The sequence below is a fragment of the Macrobrachium rosenbergii genome, chromosome 48, assembly GCF_040412425.1.
Source record: "Macrobrachium rosenbergii isolate ZJJX-2024 chromosome 48, ASM4041242v1, whole genome shotgun sequence".
Classification (NCBI taxonomy): domain Eukaryota; kingdom Metazoa; phylum Arthropoda; class Malacostraca; order Decapoda; family Palaemonidae; genus Macrobrachium; species Macrobrachium rosenbergii.
In genome coordinates this window covers 5,225,502-5,240,326 of record NC_089788.1, presented here as the reverse complement: position 1 = coordinate 5,240,326, position 14,825 = coordinate 5,225,502, and the positions used below count along the sequence as shown (strand labels likewise).

The 14,825-nt window shown below is 36.1% G+C and overlaps 1 protein-coding gene across 1 annotated transcript in view; it reads right to left on the bottom strand.

Annotated features, from left to right (window-relative positions):
- Positions 1-11,903: 11,903 nt before the first annotated feature.
- The window catches only part of LOC136831665 (uncharacterized), a 21,192-nt gene continuing 18,270 nt past the window's right edge, over positions 11,904-14,825 (bottom strand). Inside the window, exons 3-4 of the mRNA XM_067092294.1 lie at positions 13,365-13,407; positions 11,904-12,268 (exon numbers count right to left, since the gene is read on the bottom strand). Of these exons, the coding sequence (XP_066948395.1) occupies positions 11,904-12,268; positions 13,365-13,407 (408 nt within the window). The remainder of the gene's footprint in view (positions 12,269-13,364; positions 13,408-14,825) is intronic.

Below are 14,825 nucleotides of genomic sequence, written 5' to 3'. Positions count from 1 at the left end.
GGTGTGTTGGAGGCGGCCAGAAATTAAAAAAAAAGAGGTAAAGAAAATATATTTTGAGAATAATGTATGGGTGGTACCTGCGAGTGCCGTGGGTGTGTTTGTGTGAGTTATGAGGAGGTCGTGTTGCTCTTCATATTATTATTATTATTATTATTATTATTATTATTATTATTGATGTTTTTGTTGCTGTAATATTGTAGCGTCATGTAAGTCACTGTAGAATTTTCAGTTTTATTATTATTATTATTATTATTATTATTATTATTATTATTATTATTATTATTATTATTATTATTATTATAGATGTTTTTGTTGCTGTAATATTGTAGCGTTATGTAAGTCACTGCAGAATTTTCAGTTTTATTATTATTATTATTATTATTATTATTATTATTATTATTATTATTATTATTATTATTATTATTATTATTATAGATATTTTTGTTGCTGTAATATTGTAGCGTTATATAAGTGACTACATAATTTTCAGTTGCAAATGGCGTAGACGAAATCCTATTCGTAAGAAGCAAGTTGGGTGTATTCTCGAAACTAATTAGGTGATGAACTCTTGTGAAATTCTCTCCAGTACCTCTGAACTCCAGGCCTGGTCTATCGGCAGCTGGAATTAGTCAAATAATCTATATTTGTTTATGTTTTTGTAACCTCACCTGGACTGAAATCTCCAGAGAACATTCCTCGTGAAAGTTTTCTAGGTGACTGTATTTTCGACGCCTACGAAACTGGTCGACCACTTCCAGTCAAACTTGTCACATTGCATCCTGCTGAAAAAAGAATCCAGTTTTCGTAGAAAGGTAAAAAAATTTAACTAGAAAGGTAAAAAAAAGTTTAAGTCATAGATGCTACATATAATCAAGGCCACCGAGAATATTCTATCTTTTGGCGTTCTCGGTATAATGCTGTATGAGCCGCAGCCCATGAAACCCTAACCACGGCCCGGTGGTGAATTATCCTATATCGTTGCCAGAAGCAAGATTATGGCTAAATGTAGCCTTAAATAAAAAAAAAACTACTGAGGAGGCTAGAGGGCTGCAATTTGGTATGTTTGATGACTGGAGGGTGGATGATCAACGTAACAATTTGCAGCCCTCTAGCCTCAGAAGTTTTCAAGATCTGAGGGCGGACAGAATAAAGCGCGGACGGACAGACAAAGCCGGCACCATAGTTTTCTTTTACAGAAAACTAACTAGAACAACCTGATTCTCAAGAACAACAGAGCTTCTTCAGTGTTGTCAAATTATAAGGTAATCCTACTTATGTAATTTTGACTCAAGTTAATCTAATCTATGGTCCTAGGGGTCAGGATGGGGTTGTACATAGGATTATGTACAACTCTCTCTCTCTCTCTCTCTCTCTCTCTCTCTCTCTCTCTCTCTCTCTCTCTCTCTCTCTCTCTCTCTCTGGGTTTATATTGGTGATGTGTGTGTCCTTTTTGGATGGAGACTGTAGGTATTTCCATATGAATAATTAATGCTCATGTGTTTTGTTTGTTTTGACATCTGTGCAGTTTCCCATGAAGAAAAACCAGTTTCAAAAATATTATTATTATTATTATTATTATTATTATTATTATTATTATTATTATTATTAGAAGAAGAAGAAGAAGATGCTGGTACTCGGTAAGTGTAATTTTTTTAATTTTTTTTTTTTGATTTTTCATCAATTTTTTTTACAAATGTTGCCAGGTTTTCATCAATTTTTATTTTACAAATGATGCCCAAATTTCATCAACATTTTATTACAAATGATTTCCGATTTTCATAATTTTTTTAAAATGATTTGATTTTTATCAAAATGAATTTTTTCAGATTTTTTTTACAAATGATTTCAGATTTTTTTTTTTTTTATAAATTATTCCCGATTTCCATCACAATTTCTTTTACAAATTATTCCCGATTTCCATTAGAATTTTCTTACGGGTGATTTCCGATTTTCAGAATTTTTTTTAATAAATGATTCCCGATTTTCGTCAATTTTTTTATAAATGATTCCCGATTTTCATCACAATTGTTTTTACAAATGATTCCCTATTTTCATCACAATTTTTATACAAATGATTCCCAGTTTTCATCACAAGTATTTTTTTGTTTACAAATGATTCACGGTTTTTATAACTTTTTTTTTTTACAAAGGATTCCCGATTTTCATCACAGATCTAAAGTGATCACACTTTCACTTCTTGTGTAATGGTGTGAGAACCTTAAGCTTTATTTCTCTTTCTCCATTATTGAAAGGTGTGATTTTTTTTGTTATTTTTAAAATTTATTTACCTTGTCCATTTTTCTGTTTATTTTTTCCTTGATTATCTTAAGGGCATTAGGGTTTAATTTATAGGATTACATAACTAGTTCATTTGAGTAGTGTTAAGTAGATTGTGGGTTTGTCTGTCTGTCTGTCTCCTCCTTCTCATTCTCTTTGTTATGAGTATTATTTCAGACACTGCTCCGCTAACCTCTTTCTTTTAGGCGGACTTGGAAGGCCATTTATATGTAAAATTTGTGTCATCGATAAGTTTTCGCTTACTCGTATAACCAAATCCTGATCAGTGCCGTGATATATATATATATATATATATATATATATATATATATATATATATATATATATATGTATATACTGTATATATGTATGTATATATATGTATGTATGTGTGTGTGTATAACTGAATCACGAAAACATGGTACATGATGAATATATAAATAGACAAAATCCAGGAAGGAAAGTAAAACAATGGGGTACTGCAAGGACAAGAAGTCGAAAGGCCTTGCTTTATATAATTATATATATATATATATATATATATATATATATATATATATATATATATATATATATAAAATATATATACTGTATATATAACAGTCACAGCTCCTTCCCAAACATGTTGTTCTAGGTGTTGCGTTTACACCACTAAATATCCTGTTTACTCCTGTCTTGCATTTCATTGATGGACGGTGTATTATGAGTTTGGCACGTGTTCAGTAACCCCATAGCTGAGACGCCAGGGAGATATGCCAAACAATAAATAAATATAAATCAGATAGGCAACCGCACATCCGCGGTGAGATGTTATATACTCTCGGGAATGTCGTCTGTTTTCAGTGATGTTTTCTTTGTTAGAATTTTAGAATTTTAAAATAATTTTGGGGGAATGTTACATGATTTTGTTGCCATTTTTATTTTCAAAAGACTTTTGTAAGTAAATGTAGAGTATCAACTTAAAAGTTACCTACATGTTAATACTTTTTGTAATATGACTCTCTCTCTCTCTCTCTCTCTCTCTCTCTCTCTCTCTCTCTCTCTCTCTCTCTCTCTCTGTATGTGTTAGATTACAATGTTTTGTTGCTATTTTTTGGTCTCAAAGACTGTTGTAGTGGATGTTGTTTTTTAAGATACAACTGAAAGGTTACCAAATAATGTTCTTGTAAAATGACTCTCTCTCTCTCTCTCTCTCTCTCTCTCTCTCTCTCTCTCTCTCTCTCTCTCTCTTTCTTCGTATGTTTCAGATCTGTTCGTAATCTGTCTTGTAGCTTTGTAAAATAATTCTCTCTCTCTCTCTCTCTCTCTCTCTCTCTCTCTCTCTCTCTCTCTCTCTCTCTCTCTCTCTTTGTATGTGTCAGACCTGTCCGTAATCTGTCTTGTAGCTTTGTAAAACAATTCTCTCTCTCTCTCTCTCTCTCTCTCTCTCTCTCTCTCTCTCTCTCTCTCTGTATGTGTCAGATCTGTCCGTAATCTGTCTTGTAGCTTTGGGCATAATGAGATCTTATTATTTGTTCTTGATCGGCCACTATGATAGTTTAGTACTTATTTGTCTTAGTATTGTTTATATGTTTTGAATTCCATAAAAATATTATGTTTTTGAGTCTTAAATATCATGCAATATCTTTTTGTTTCTTACAGTGCTTGTGATCAATTAATTGTCATAAGGTTGTATTTTATGTTCGTTCAATCCTTTTTAGTTTTCTGTAAAAGAAAACTATCGTGCCGGCATTGTCTCTGCGTCCGCACTTTTTCCTGTCCCCCCTTAGATTTTAAAAACTACTGAGGCTAGAGGGCTGCAAATTGGTATGTTGATCACCCACCCTCCAATCATCAAACAAAGCAAATTGTACCCCTCTAACCTCAGTAGTTTTTATTGTATCTAAGGTTAAAGTTAGCCATAATCGTGCCTCAGCTAACGATATTGGATATGCCACCACCGGGTCATGGTTAAAATTTCATGAGCCGCGGCTCATATTGCATTATACCGGGACCACCGAAAGATAGATCTGTTATCGGTGGCCTTGATTTTATGCTGTAGCGGCTGTACAGAAAACTTCGGCGCATTTTGACTTGTTTAATCTTCATTCAGATTTCTGGAAAAATAAACTGTCAGTTGTTTATATGCAATATTAGTGATGAAAGGTGTGTGTAAGTATTTATGAAATATGCATATGTGAAGATTTTTTTTTATCAGTCCGGACAGAAAGCAACCAATCAGTCGATCAAGCATGAACAATGAACACTCCGTACAAATGTACTTAAAGAACGCATTTGAATACTCTGTACGGGAAAAGGTTGAACGTACTATAAGTAATGGTCTTCAGTTCATTTTATTAGGCGACTTTGGAAGATGATTTCGGATTGTAATGCCTGTCTGATTTTCTTATTGATGCAGTCTTCGCAGTCTCACAATTATAAGGTAAGGAATTTTCACATGAACTTCGAATTTATGACATATTATTCAGTATTTTATCGCCAGTAATATTAAATCAGTCGGCTTCAAGCACGGCAAGAACTCGGTGAGTTTAGGCATTGCAATAATTTTAGTCGGTGAGTTTGATAGAATGCATTAGTTTAATAAGTTTTGTATATTTATCGCGACAGAGTGTTGAGACTGATACAATGCAAGGAATCAACATGCGTTTTACATTAGCAACGAGATACGTACAGGGTTATAATTAGAGCAGTGGTACTTAACTTTTTGCAATGTATGACCCCCTATCAAATCAGCAGTCAGCTCTCGCACCTCCTGAATTGATGAAATAAAAAAAATTAATGTAATAATAATAATAATAATAATAATAATAGTAATAATAATAATAATAATAATAATAATAATAATAATTATTATTATTATTATTATTATTATTATTATTATGATTTATTTTATTTTGTATTTTATTTTTATTTTTTTGCAGAAAAAATAACATGAGTATATAAAAATATGTTTTGCTTTAATTGTTCATAGGCATCCTCTCACCCCTTAGGAACCGGCTTCTCACCCCCTAGGGGTGCGAGCACCCCTGGTTAAGAACCACTGAAGTAGTTTAAGTTACTGCAGTCACAAAGAAGTGTGAACAGTTGACTTGTAAATTAACGAGGCCTTGGCAAAACAAGATTGTGTTCTTGTAAAAAAAAAATCTGCTTTAATTTCTTTAAAAAAAAAACTATACAGCTTTTAGTAAACATCAAGATATGGGAAGTTCTTGTTTAAAAGGTAAGTTTTATGAAATTATTGTCCATATATATGTAAAAATTCCTTGGCTTTGCGTATCCGTATTGGAAAGCATTCACCGCTAAATATCTCATTAACAGTCACATTTTCATATTTCAATATTAGAAAATAGATAGATTTATTCATCTTTGCACCCTGAAAGAGAGATAGAGAGAGGGAGACAGAGAAAAAAAAGTAATCAGAATTATGAAGAGTAAAGAGCGAGGAAGGACGAACGAAAAAAAAAAAACATACGACGGAAAATATTGAGGTAAAGATGGAGGAGGAGGAGGAGGAGGAGGAGGAGGAGGAGGAGGAGGGGGGACTTGTAGAACATTTCCCCATTAACATGTCATCAGCCAGAAGTGTGCGAGTAACAGGTGGTAAAGTAGTGGGGTGAAGATATAAAGAGCGAAGGTTGGGAGGAGGGGGCGTATTTAGGTAGGTAGGGTGTCATTGGGTAGGGGTGGGGAAGTTGGAAGAGATGGGTTGGGGGGACTGTGGATAGGGGTAAGTAGGAGGAAGTGGCTGTGATTACCGTGAGGGGGAGGATAATATTGAGGTTAAAATAGGGGAGAGTGTCTGCTTGGGAAGCCTTTTAAGACTTTAGTTGAGGAAGGTTAGTTTTGACTTGGGAGTTACAGGTTCGTATCGTCGAAGTCTCTTCGGCGCAATCGAGTTTTCTGTACGTCGTATAGTCAAGGCCACCGAAAATAGATGTATCTTTCAGTAGTCTCGGTATAATGCTGTATGAGCCGCGACCCTTGAAGCGTTGACCACGGCCTCGTGGTGGCCTGGCCTATATCGTTGCCAGAGGCACGATTATGGCTAGCTTTAACCTAAAATAAAATAAAAACTACTTAGGCTAGAGGGCTGCAATTTAGTATGTTTGATGATTGGAGGGTGGATGATCAACATACCAATTTGCAGCCCTCTAGCCTCAGCAGATTTTAAGATCTGGGGGCGGACAGAAAAAGTGCGGACAGAAAAAAGTGCGGACGGACAGACAAAGCCGGCACAATGGTTTTCTTTTCATAAAACTAAAAAAAGAATGTCATCTATTAGTAACAGAAAAGCGATATTTTAAAATTGTCATTATATATAAATGAAAATTTCATATCTGTGAAAGAATGTCATTCATTAGTAAAAGATAAAAATTACAATTTTAAAAATCGTCCTTATCTATTAATTAAAATTTCATATCTGTTAAATCAGAGGAAATCATTTTCACTGTAATTGAAATGGTACTAAACTGATGTTGACATTTAAGCAAGCGCGTATCATCGTGTTTACAGGTAAAAAAATAATGTCTATTGACAAAAGATAAAAGTAACACTTTTAAATTGGCCTCATCTGTAAATTAAAATTTCGCGTCCGTAAAAGCAGAGAAAACCATTTTCATTGAAATGAAAATGGTCCCGAGCTTGTGTTGACATCGTAAGCCAGCGAGCATCATCATGGTTACTAACCAAAAAAAAAAAAAGTCATCTATTTGTAAAAGATGAAAGCAATATTTTAAAATTTTCCTTATATGTAAATTAAAATTCCATGTTTGTAGGAGAGGAAATATTTTTTATATTGCAGCAAAAAGGGTACTGAACTGCCTTATCTGTAAATTTAAATTTCACATATTTACAAGAATAGGAAATAATTTACATTGCAGTAAAAAGAATACTGAACTGCTTTATCTGTAAAATAAAATTTCACATATGTAAAAGAATAGGAAATAATTTACATTGCAGTAAAAAGAATACTGAACTGCCTTATCTGTAAATTAAAATTTCACATATGTAAAAGAATAAGAAATAATTTTCATTACAGTAAAAAGAGTACTGAACTCCCTTATATGTAAATTATAATTTCACATTTGTAAAAGAATAGGAAATAATTTACACTGTAGTAAAGGGGGTACTGAACTGCCTTATCTGTAAATTAAAATATCACATATGTAAAAGAATAGGAAACAATTTACACTGTAGTTAAAGGGGTACTGAACTGCCTTATTTCATATATATAAAGGAAATCATCTTCACTGAAATAAAAAGGCTGTACTAAACTTGTTGGCAACGTAAGCGAGCAGATAGGATCGCCACAATTCTTCTCTATTTTTTCCTTCAAACATATTTCACAAATATCAGAGGCAATTTTTTTTTATTTAAGCGAGAGAGGAAAACCCTCGTCTCACAGCTGTTGCAAATTGGGTCTCTATAAAGTAATCTTGGCGGAGTTCGGCTTCACGCTCGCTTAGACGATTTTGTTCTAACAAGCCTGTTGAGACGCCATGACTAATGGCTTCGGACGACGCAACTATTTGATCTTGTTTGTTTTTTTTATTTTATGTCTGGATTCCGCCCGTTCAGGTGCCGGAACGTACGTAGATAGAGAAAGCACAATCAACAGCTGCGTCCGAATGTGAAATCGCCCCGCGGAGGCGTCGTTAAACGAGGAAAAAATGCGCCGAAGTCTCTACGGCGCAATCGAGTTTTTTCTCCATCGTATAATCAAGGCCACCGAAAACATATCTATCTTTTGGTGGTCTCGGTATAACGCTGTATGAGCCGCTGCCCCCGAAACTTTAATCACGGCCCGGTGGTGGCCTATCCTATATCGTTGCCGGAAGCACGATTTTGGCTAACTTTAACGTTAAATCAAATAAAAACTACTGTGGATAGAGGGCTGCAATTTGGGATGTTTGATGATTGGAGGGTGGATGATCAGCATAAAAATTTGCAGCCCTCTAGTCTCAGTAGTTTTTAAGATCTCAGGGCGGACAGAAAAAGTACGGACAGAATAAAGTGCGGACGGATAGACAAATCCAGCACAATAGTTTTCATTTACAGAAAACTAAAAACTAAACTGAATTAAACGTAATTTTGCATGTAACGCAAATCTGGACAAGACGAAACTGTGCATATGTGTGGTCTCTTAAATTTGATTAGTTTGTGAAAAATTTTGACTTCTGTATAGCTATTGAGATATCAGCATTTACTTGGCGACACGTTTTACCTTCTTGAATGACTCTTATACCTAGTGAGTCCTGCTTAGGCAACGCAGGAAGTAATTGCTATGAAATAAGTACAGTGTTTACAGTGTTCCCCCGAAAGGTAGGACACCCATAGGTGTAGCCTGAGGAACAGGACATTAGGAACTCTTGGTTCCACAAGCTGTAAGACTGTTGTAAATGGAGGAAAAATTATTATTATTATATTTTTAGGAAACCTTTTAAGACGCAGACAGCTTTAACATGGAAGCTTCGTGTTAGTCAATCTTGTAAAGTATGCACACGCACACACATACACGCACACACACACACACACACACACATATATATATATATATATATATATATATATATATATATATATATATATATATATATATATATATATATATATATATATATATATATATATATATATATATATATAAATTTCTGACTCACATCAGGATCAGACCCAGGTCTTTCAAATGAAAGACCAGACCGCTACCAACCAGGCCACACAAGTCATAAATGAAGTTGGAGCCTGAGTACCACTGTACTTAAGGCATTACCCGGGCAGGCTAACTGCTTGCATGTAAGTCATAAAAGAAGGTGGAACCTGAGTACCACTGTACCTAAGGCAAGCAGTTAGCCTGCCCAGGTAATGCCTTAGGTACAGTGGTACTCAGGTTCCAACTTCTTTTATGACGTGTGGCCTGGTTGGCAGTGGTCTGGTCTTTCAATTGAAAGACCTGGGTTCAATCCTGATGTGAGTCAGAAATTTATTTCTGTTCCACACGTGATTGTGTGTTGATTATTTATATATATATATATATATATATATATATATATATATATATATATATATATATATATATATATATAAAGTGTCTGTATATATAAAGTGTCACCAGAAAGGTAGAGGGGTACAGACCTATTTCTCACCAAATCTTCTGGGATGAGGTTGTCAGCCTCATCCACTTTTTTTCATTACAGTTTAAAAATACAAAAAAAAAAAAAAAAAAATATGTAGAACGGGAAGTCAGTGACTGAAACTATTCTGTAGAACATACGTTATTTTACGTAAAGAGTCCTATGGAATCTTATATAAAAGTTTATCATGAACCTGTGTGACTGACGCAAATGCTTCTGTAGGAAGTGCTTTCAGTGTACGTAAAGAATTATAGATTATTATTATTATATTATTATTATTATTATTATTATTATTATTATTATTATTATTATTATTATTATTATTACGCAGAAGATGAACCCTGTTCATATTTTTCAAGCCCACAAAGAATATGGTGCTCATTAGGAAGTGAGATCAAGCAGCACTTTCTTATATTGGGGAAATTAAACGATCACAGTTCACCCCTTTTATAAAACTGAATAGCGTACATCCATGTCCAAACTCGTTTGACGAAGTACCACCCATCCGTCAAATTAGATGCCTGTTTGTTACCTTTAATGCGCAGCTTCGATACTGAAAACACATCAAGGAATATAAGCCTTCGTGTTAAGTTTTAGTTTCCTGTAAAAAAAAACTATTGTGCCGGCTTTGTCTGTCCGTCCGCACTTTTTCCTGTCCGCACTTTTCTGTCCGCCCTCAGATCTTGAAAACGACTGAGGCTAGAGGGCTGCAAATTGGTATGTTGATCATCCACCCTCCAATCATCAAACATACCAAATTGCAGCCCTCTCTAGCCTCAGTAGTTTTCATTTTATTTAAGGTTGAAGTTAGCCATAATCGTGAGTCTGTCAACGATATAAGATAGGCCAACACCGTGCCGTGGTTGAGGTTTCACGGCCGTCGGTTCATACAGCATTATACCGAGACCACCGAAAGATAGATCTATTTTCGGCGGCCTTGATTATACGCTGTATAGCGGCTGTACAGGAAACTCGATTGCGCCGAAATAACTTCACCTCATTTTTTACTTGTTCCTTTTTTTTTTTTTTTTTTTTGTCAACATGGGTGACATAGCGACCGCATAAGGTAAATCTACCTTTCTACCTTAGATTTCCTTGAGATTCCCTCGCATGGAAGATGGATGCTCCCTTGTGTCTACAGGACATAATCTCGGCTTCGGAGCATAAGGCCTTCAGCTGGCGTTGATCCGGATGACCTTTTAAGGTCGACGGTCGGTTCTATGGTAGGAGATGACCTTGCGATAGGTTTATGATTGGATTTTTATCTTAGAATTTGCATTGTTGATGTGGACGCTGATTTGAGATAGGGATGTGGACACGGACGTTAATTATTGCTTGTGTTCGTAATTTGCACGAGCGATAAGAAGGTGGAGAGAGAGAGAGAGAGAGAGAGAGAGAGAGAGAGAGAGAGAGAGAGAGAGAGAGAGAGAATCAACAAGCTTCCGTTTATATATGTTTATTGTACCTTGTGTGAAAATTATATAAAAAATATTTTTTCAATACGTAATTTCCTCCCAAATTATTTTGATTAGTTATTGGAACCAACAAGTACAATTTTATATATATATATGTGTATATAATGTGTATATATATTATATATATACATATATATATATATATATATATATATATATATATATATATATATATATATATATATATATGTATGTATCTACTAATTGATTAGTCAGTGAAGGACTGTGTAATTTTGTAATTTATGTATTGTAATTTTGAATTTTATGTATTTAATCCAGATTTTCCTCGTGTTGATTTCCGATTATTTAAGATGTACTCGTATGTAATATAGATAATACATCTCTCTCTCTCTCTCTCTCTCTCTCTCTCTCTCTCTCTCTCTCTCTCTCTCTATATATATATATATATATATATATATATATATATATATATATATATATATAGATATATATAGATATATATATATTTATATATATATATATATATGCATATGTATATACATACATACATTCATACATCCTTGCATACATATATAAATGCACACGTACTTATGGGTGTTTTGTGTGGTCTGTCACCGTTCCCAAATAATCTTCTTAATAATTTTTCGCCATACGATCTATAATCGTAATAGTAAATTTGACCTTTGTCAATGATTGGTTTTAACACTGTCATGTATAACCTCAAGATTTGTTTTTTATTTCCATAAGCGAAACTTTTATTGTGTATTTGACAGATAAAAGTGTAGATTCAAGTAACGCAATAGGCAATGGTACCATAGGCAAAGAGACCGAATTGTCGTGGTGTTGGTTAGGAGCAGAAAGTGTTAGTATATTCATATATATATATATATATATATATATATATATATATATATATATATATATATATATATATATATATATATATATATATATAAGATACGTGTTGATATATCCTCGTGTGAGTTTTGAGTCCTGGAACCACCCGGACTTCGGAAAAGGAAGTTCCCTAATCATCTCAGTACATCCATTCTGAATTCCTTCAGGCCCTTTTATGGGAACGCCTGTAGCACTCAAGGCCGTCCTTCCAGACTTCCCCTTCACTACTACTGCTGGTGGTAAACCGAGAGTCTCCTCGATATGGTCGAGTGACGCTTAATATCTCCCCCAGTGGAGGCAAATCAGAGGGCTCCTCTCTGCGTGATTTATGCCTCGTGGCGACTGTGGAAGCGGGGGGCGGCGGTGGGGGGGGGCGGGTACTCCGGGGCTGAGTGTGGAGAGTTTTACCTTCTAGTCTGGAAAATGCAAGACGCTCACAAGTGTAGTTTTGTTTCGAGGGTTGTGTTGGCCTTGTGCCAGCACGGGCTCTTGCTCCGAGAGCAGCCTCGTAGGATTTAGTCAGTGGTGCTGCAACAGTGCTTTTCAAATCAGAGAAGTTTTCAGTCAGTGACGACAAAATTCAGCATTTTAGATCAGAGAGAAATTTCTGTCGAGTCCTTGTTATAGTTTTAAAAACTATTTTCATTTTAACTCAAATGCTCATTATTTTCTCTTAATATAATTTTAGTTTTCTGGAAAAGATAACTATTGTGCCGACTTTGTCTGTCCGTCCGCACTTTTACTGTCCGCCCTCAGATCTTAAAAATTACTGAGACTAGACGGCTGCAAATTATGTTGATCATCCACCCTCCAGTCATCAAACATACCAAATTGCAGCCCTCTAGCGTAAGTTCTGGCAACGATATAGGACAGGCCACCACTGGGCCTTGGCTAAGTTTCATGGGCCGCGGCTCATACAGCATTATACCGAGACCACCGAAAGGTAGATCTATTTTCGGTGGCCTTGATTATACGCTGTAGCGACTGTACAGGAAACTCGATTACGCCGAAGAAACGTCGGCACATTTTTTTACTTGTTTTTACAGGACTCATTGAAGACAAAATTCAGCATTTTAGATCAGAGAGAAATTTCTGTCGAATCCTTGTTATTGTCTCAGGAACTATATTCATTCTAACTCGAATGCTCATTACTTTCCCTTTTATATATATATTTTATAAAGACCGCTCCGCATTAACTTTTAGTTCTTCCATTATCATTATAATCTTGGTATCCTGTTCTCTGGGAATTTCACCTTCCGTTAATCACTTCGATAAGCTTCGTTAGTTTTGATGTGAGAGGTCAAAGTCATAAAACTATAATCCTTCAGGTTTAAAATAACATTTTACTTTACGAATTTGTTAAGTTTTTCTTCGCATTTATTCCGTAGGGGAACCTGTAAAGTGGATGTTTTTTTTCTGCCAACAACTTGGATTAACAAAATGAGCAGCCTGGTCTGAAAAATGTTTTCTTCTTTATATAGTTTCGAATTTCTTTGTCTAACCGTAATCCTCTGTCCGTCATATTCCTTTATCTACCTCCTTGGAGGCTTGCGAATGTTTTCATATATCTCTTACGAAAACAGTATTATTATTAGTAAGATTATTCCAGCTCATATGAACTAACCGATATTTGTGTTATACTTCCCTAAAATGGAAGCCTGCAGGATCTGCGAAAATACAAAACAGAAAAATGTCAGATACTGCAGTTTTCCCTTCCCATACTACTGATTTTGCGGATGCTGCAAATGGAACCCCCTAAATAAAGCACTGAAGAAACATTCTGAAAATGCAGTTAACTTGTGTATTAGTGTTTCACGAGCCCAGTAGGTGGCATATCTCAATTTCGAACATTTTGCTGATACTGCAGTTTTCCAATTTAGGGAAGCATAGTGCTTTTTGGTGTGACAGCACGAAAATTGTGTTTCTCGCGATGGCATAAGATGTAGTGAAAGTGTTATAGCTTTTATTTTTTACGTGTTTAGTGAATAACACGTGAATCATGTAGTTTAGGACTTATAGACATTAGATTGTCAGGCTTTCATACCGTGAAAGAATATGGATCTCTCTCTCTCTCTCTCTCTCTCTCTCTCTCTCTCTCTCTCTCTCTCTCTCTCTCTCCCTCCTCCTCCTCCTCCTCCTCCTCCTCCTCCTCCTCCCTCCTCCTCCTCCTCCTCTCTCTCTCTCTCTCTCTCTCTCCTCTCCTCCTCCTCCTCCTCCTCCTCTCTCTCTCTCTCTCTCTCTCTCTCTCTCTCTCTCTCTCTCTCTCCTCTCCTCCTCCTCCTCCTCCTCCTCTTCTCTCTCTCTCTCTCTCTCTCTCTCTCTCTCTCTCTCTCTCTCTCTCTCTCTCTCTCTCACCGTGTCCAAGTCTGTGTCCTCGGTACATTAAGAGAAGCTAAGATATGCGCATGACGATTCTGTATTAGAAAAACTTGGGCCGTCCTCGGAATAAAATTGTAAATTGCAGGCTCATAGATTAAGGCATTTAGTAATAATAAAAAGCTTTCAGATTTTATCAAGGCTCTGTTCAAAACGAGCTGGGCCAAGATGTTTTCGGCATTGAGACGTCGAGTAATGTTCATGCTGTGATTGCCCATACATGTTTTTGTTTCATTATGAATCGGTAAACAAGAGTTTGTTTAGCCATATCTTGTCTGTGTGTGTTTTTTTTTGTTGTTGACCTTGGAAGGTGTTGGGGGGTTCATACTACGGGGCATCTCTCTCTCTCTCTCCTCCTCCTCCTCCTCCTCCTCCTCCTCCTCCTCCTCCTCCTTTCTCTCTCTCTCTCTCTCTCTCTCTCTCTCTCTCTCTCTCTCTCTCTCTCTCTCTCTCCTCCTCCTCCTCCTCCTCCTCCTCCTCCTCCTCCTCCTCCTCCTCCTCCTCCTCCTCTCTCTCTCTCTCTCTCTCTCTCCTCCTCCTCCTCCTCCTCCTCCTCCTCCTCCTCCTCCTCCTCCTCCTCCTCCTCTCTCTCTCTCTCTCTCTCTCTCTCTCCCTCCTCCTCCTCCTCCTCCTCCTCCTCCTCCTCCTCCTCCTCCTCCTCCTCCTCCTCCTCTCTCTCTCTCTCTCTCTCTCTCTCTCTCTCCTCTCC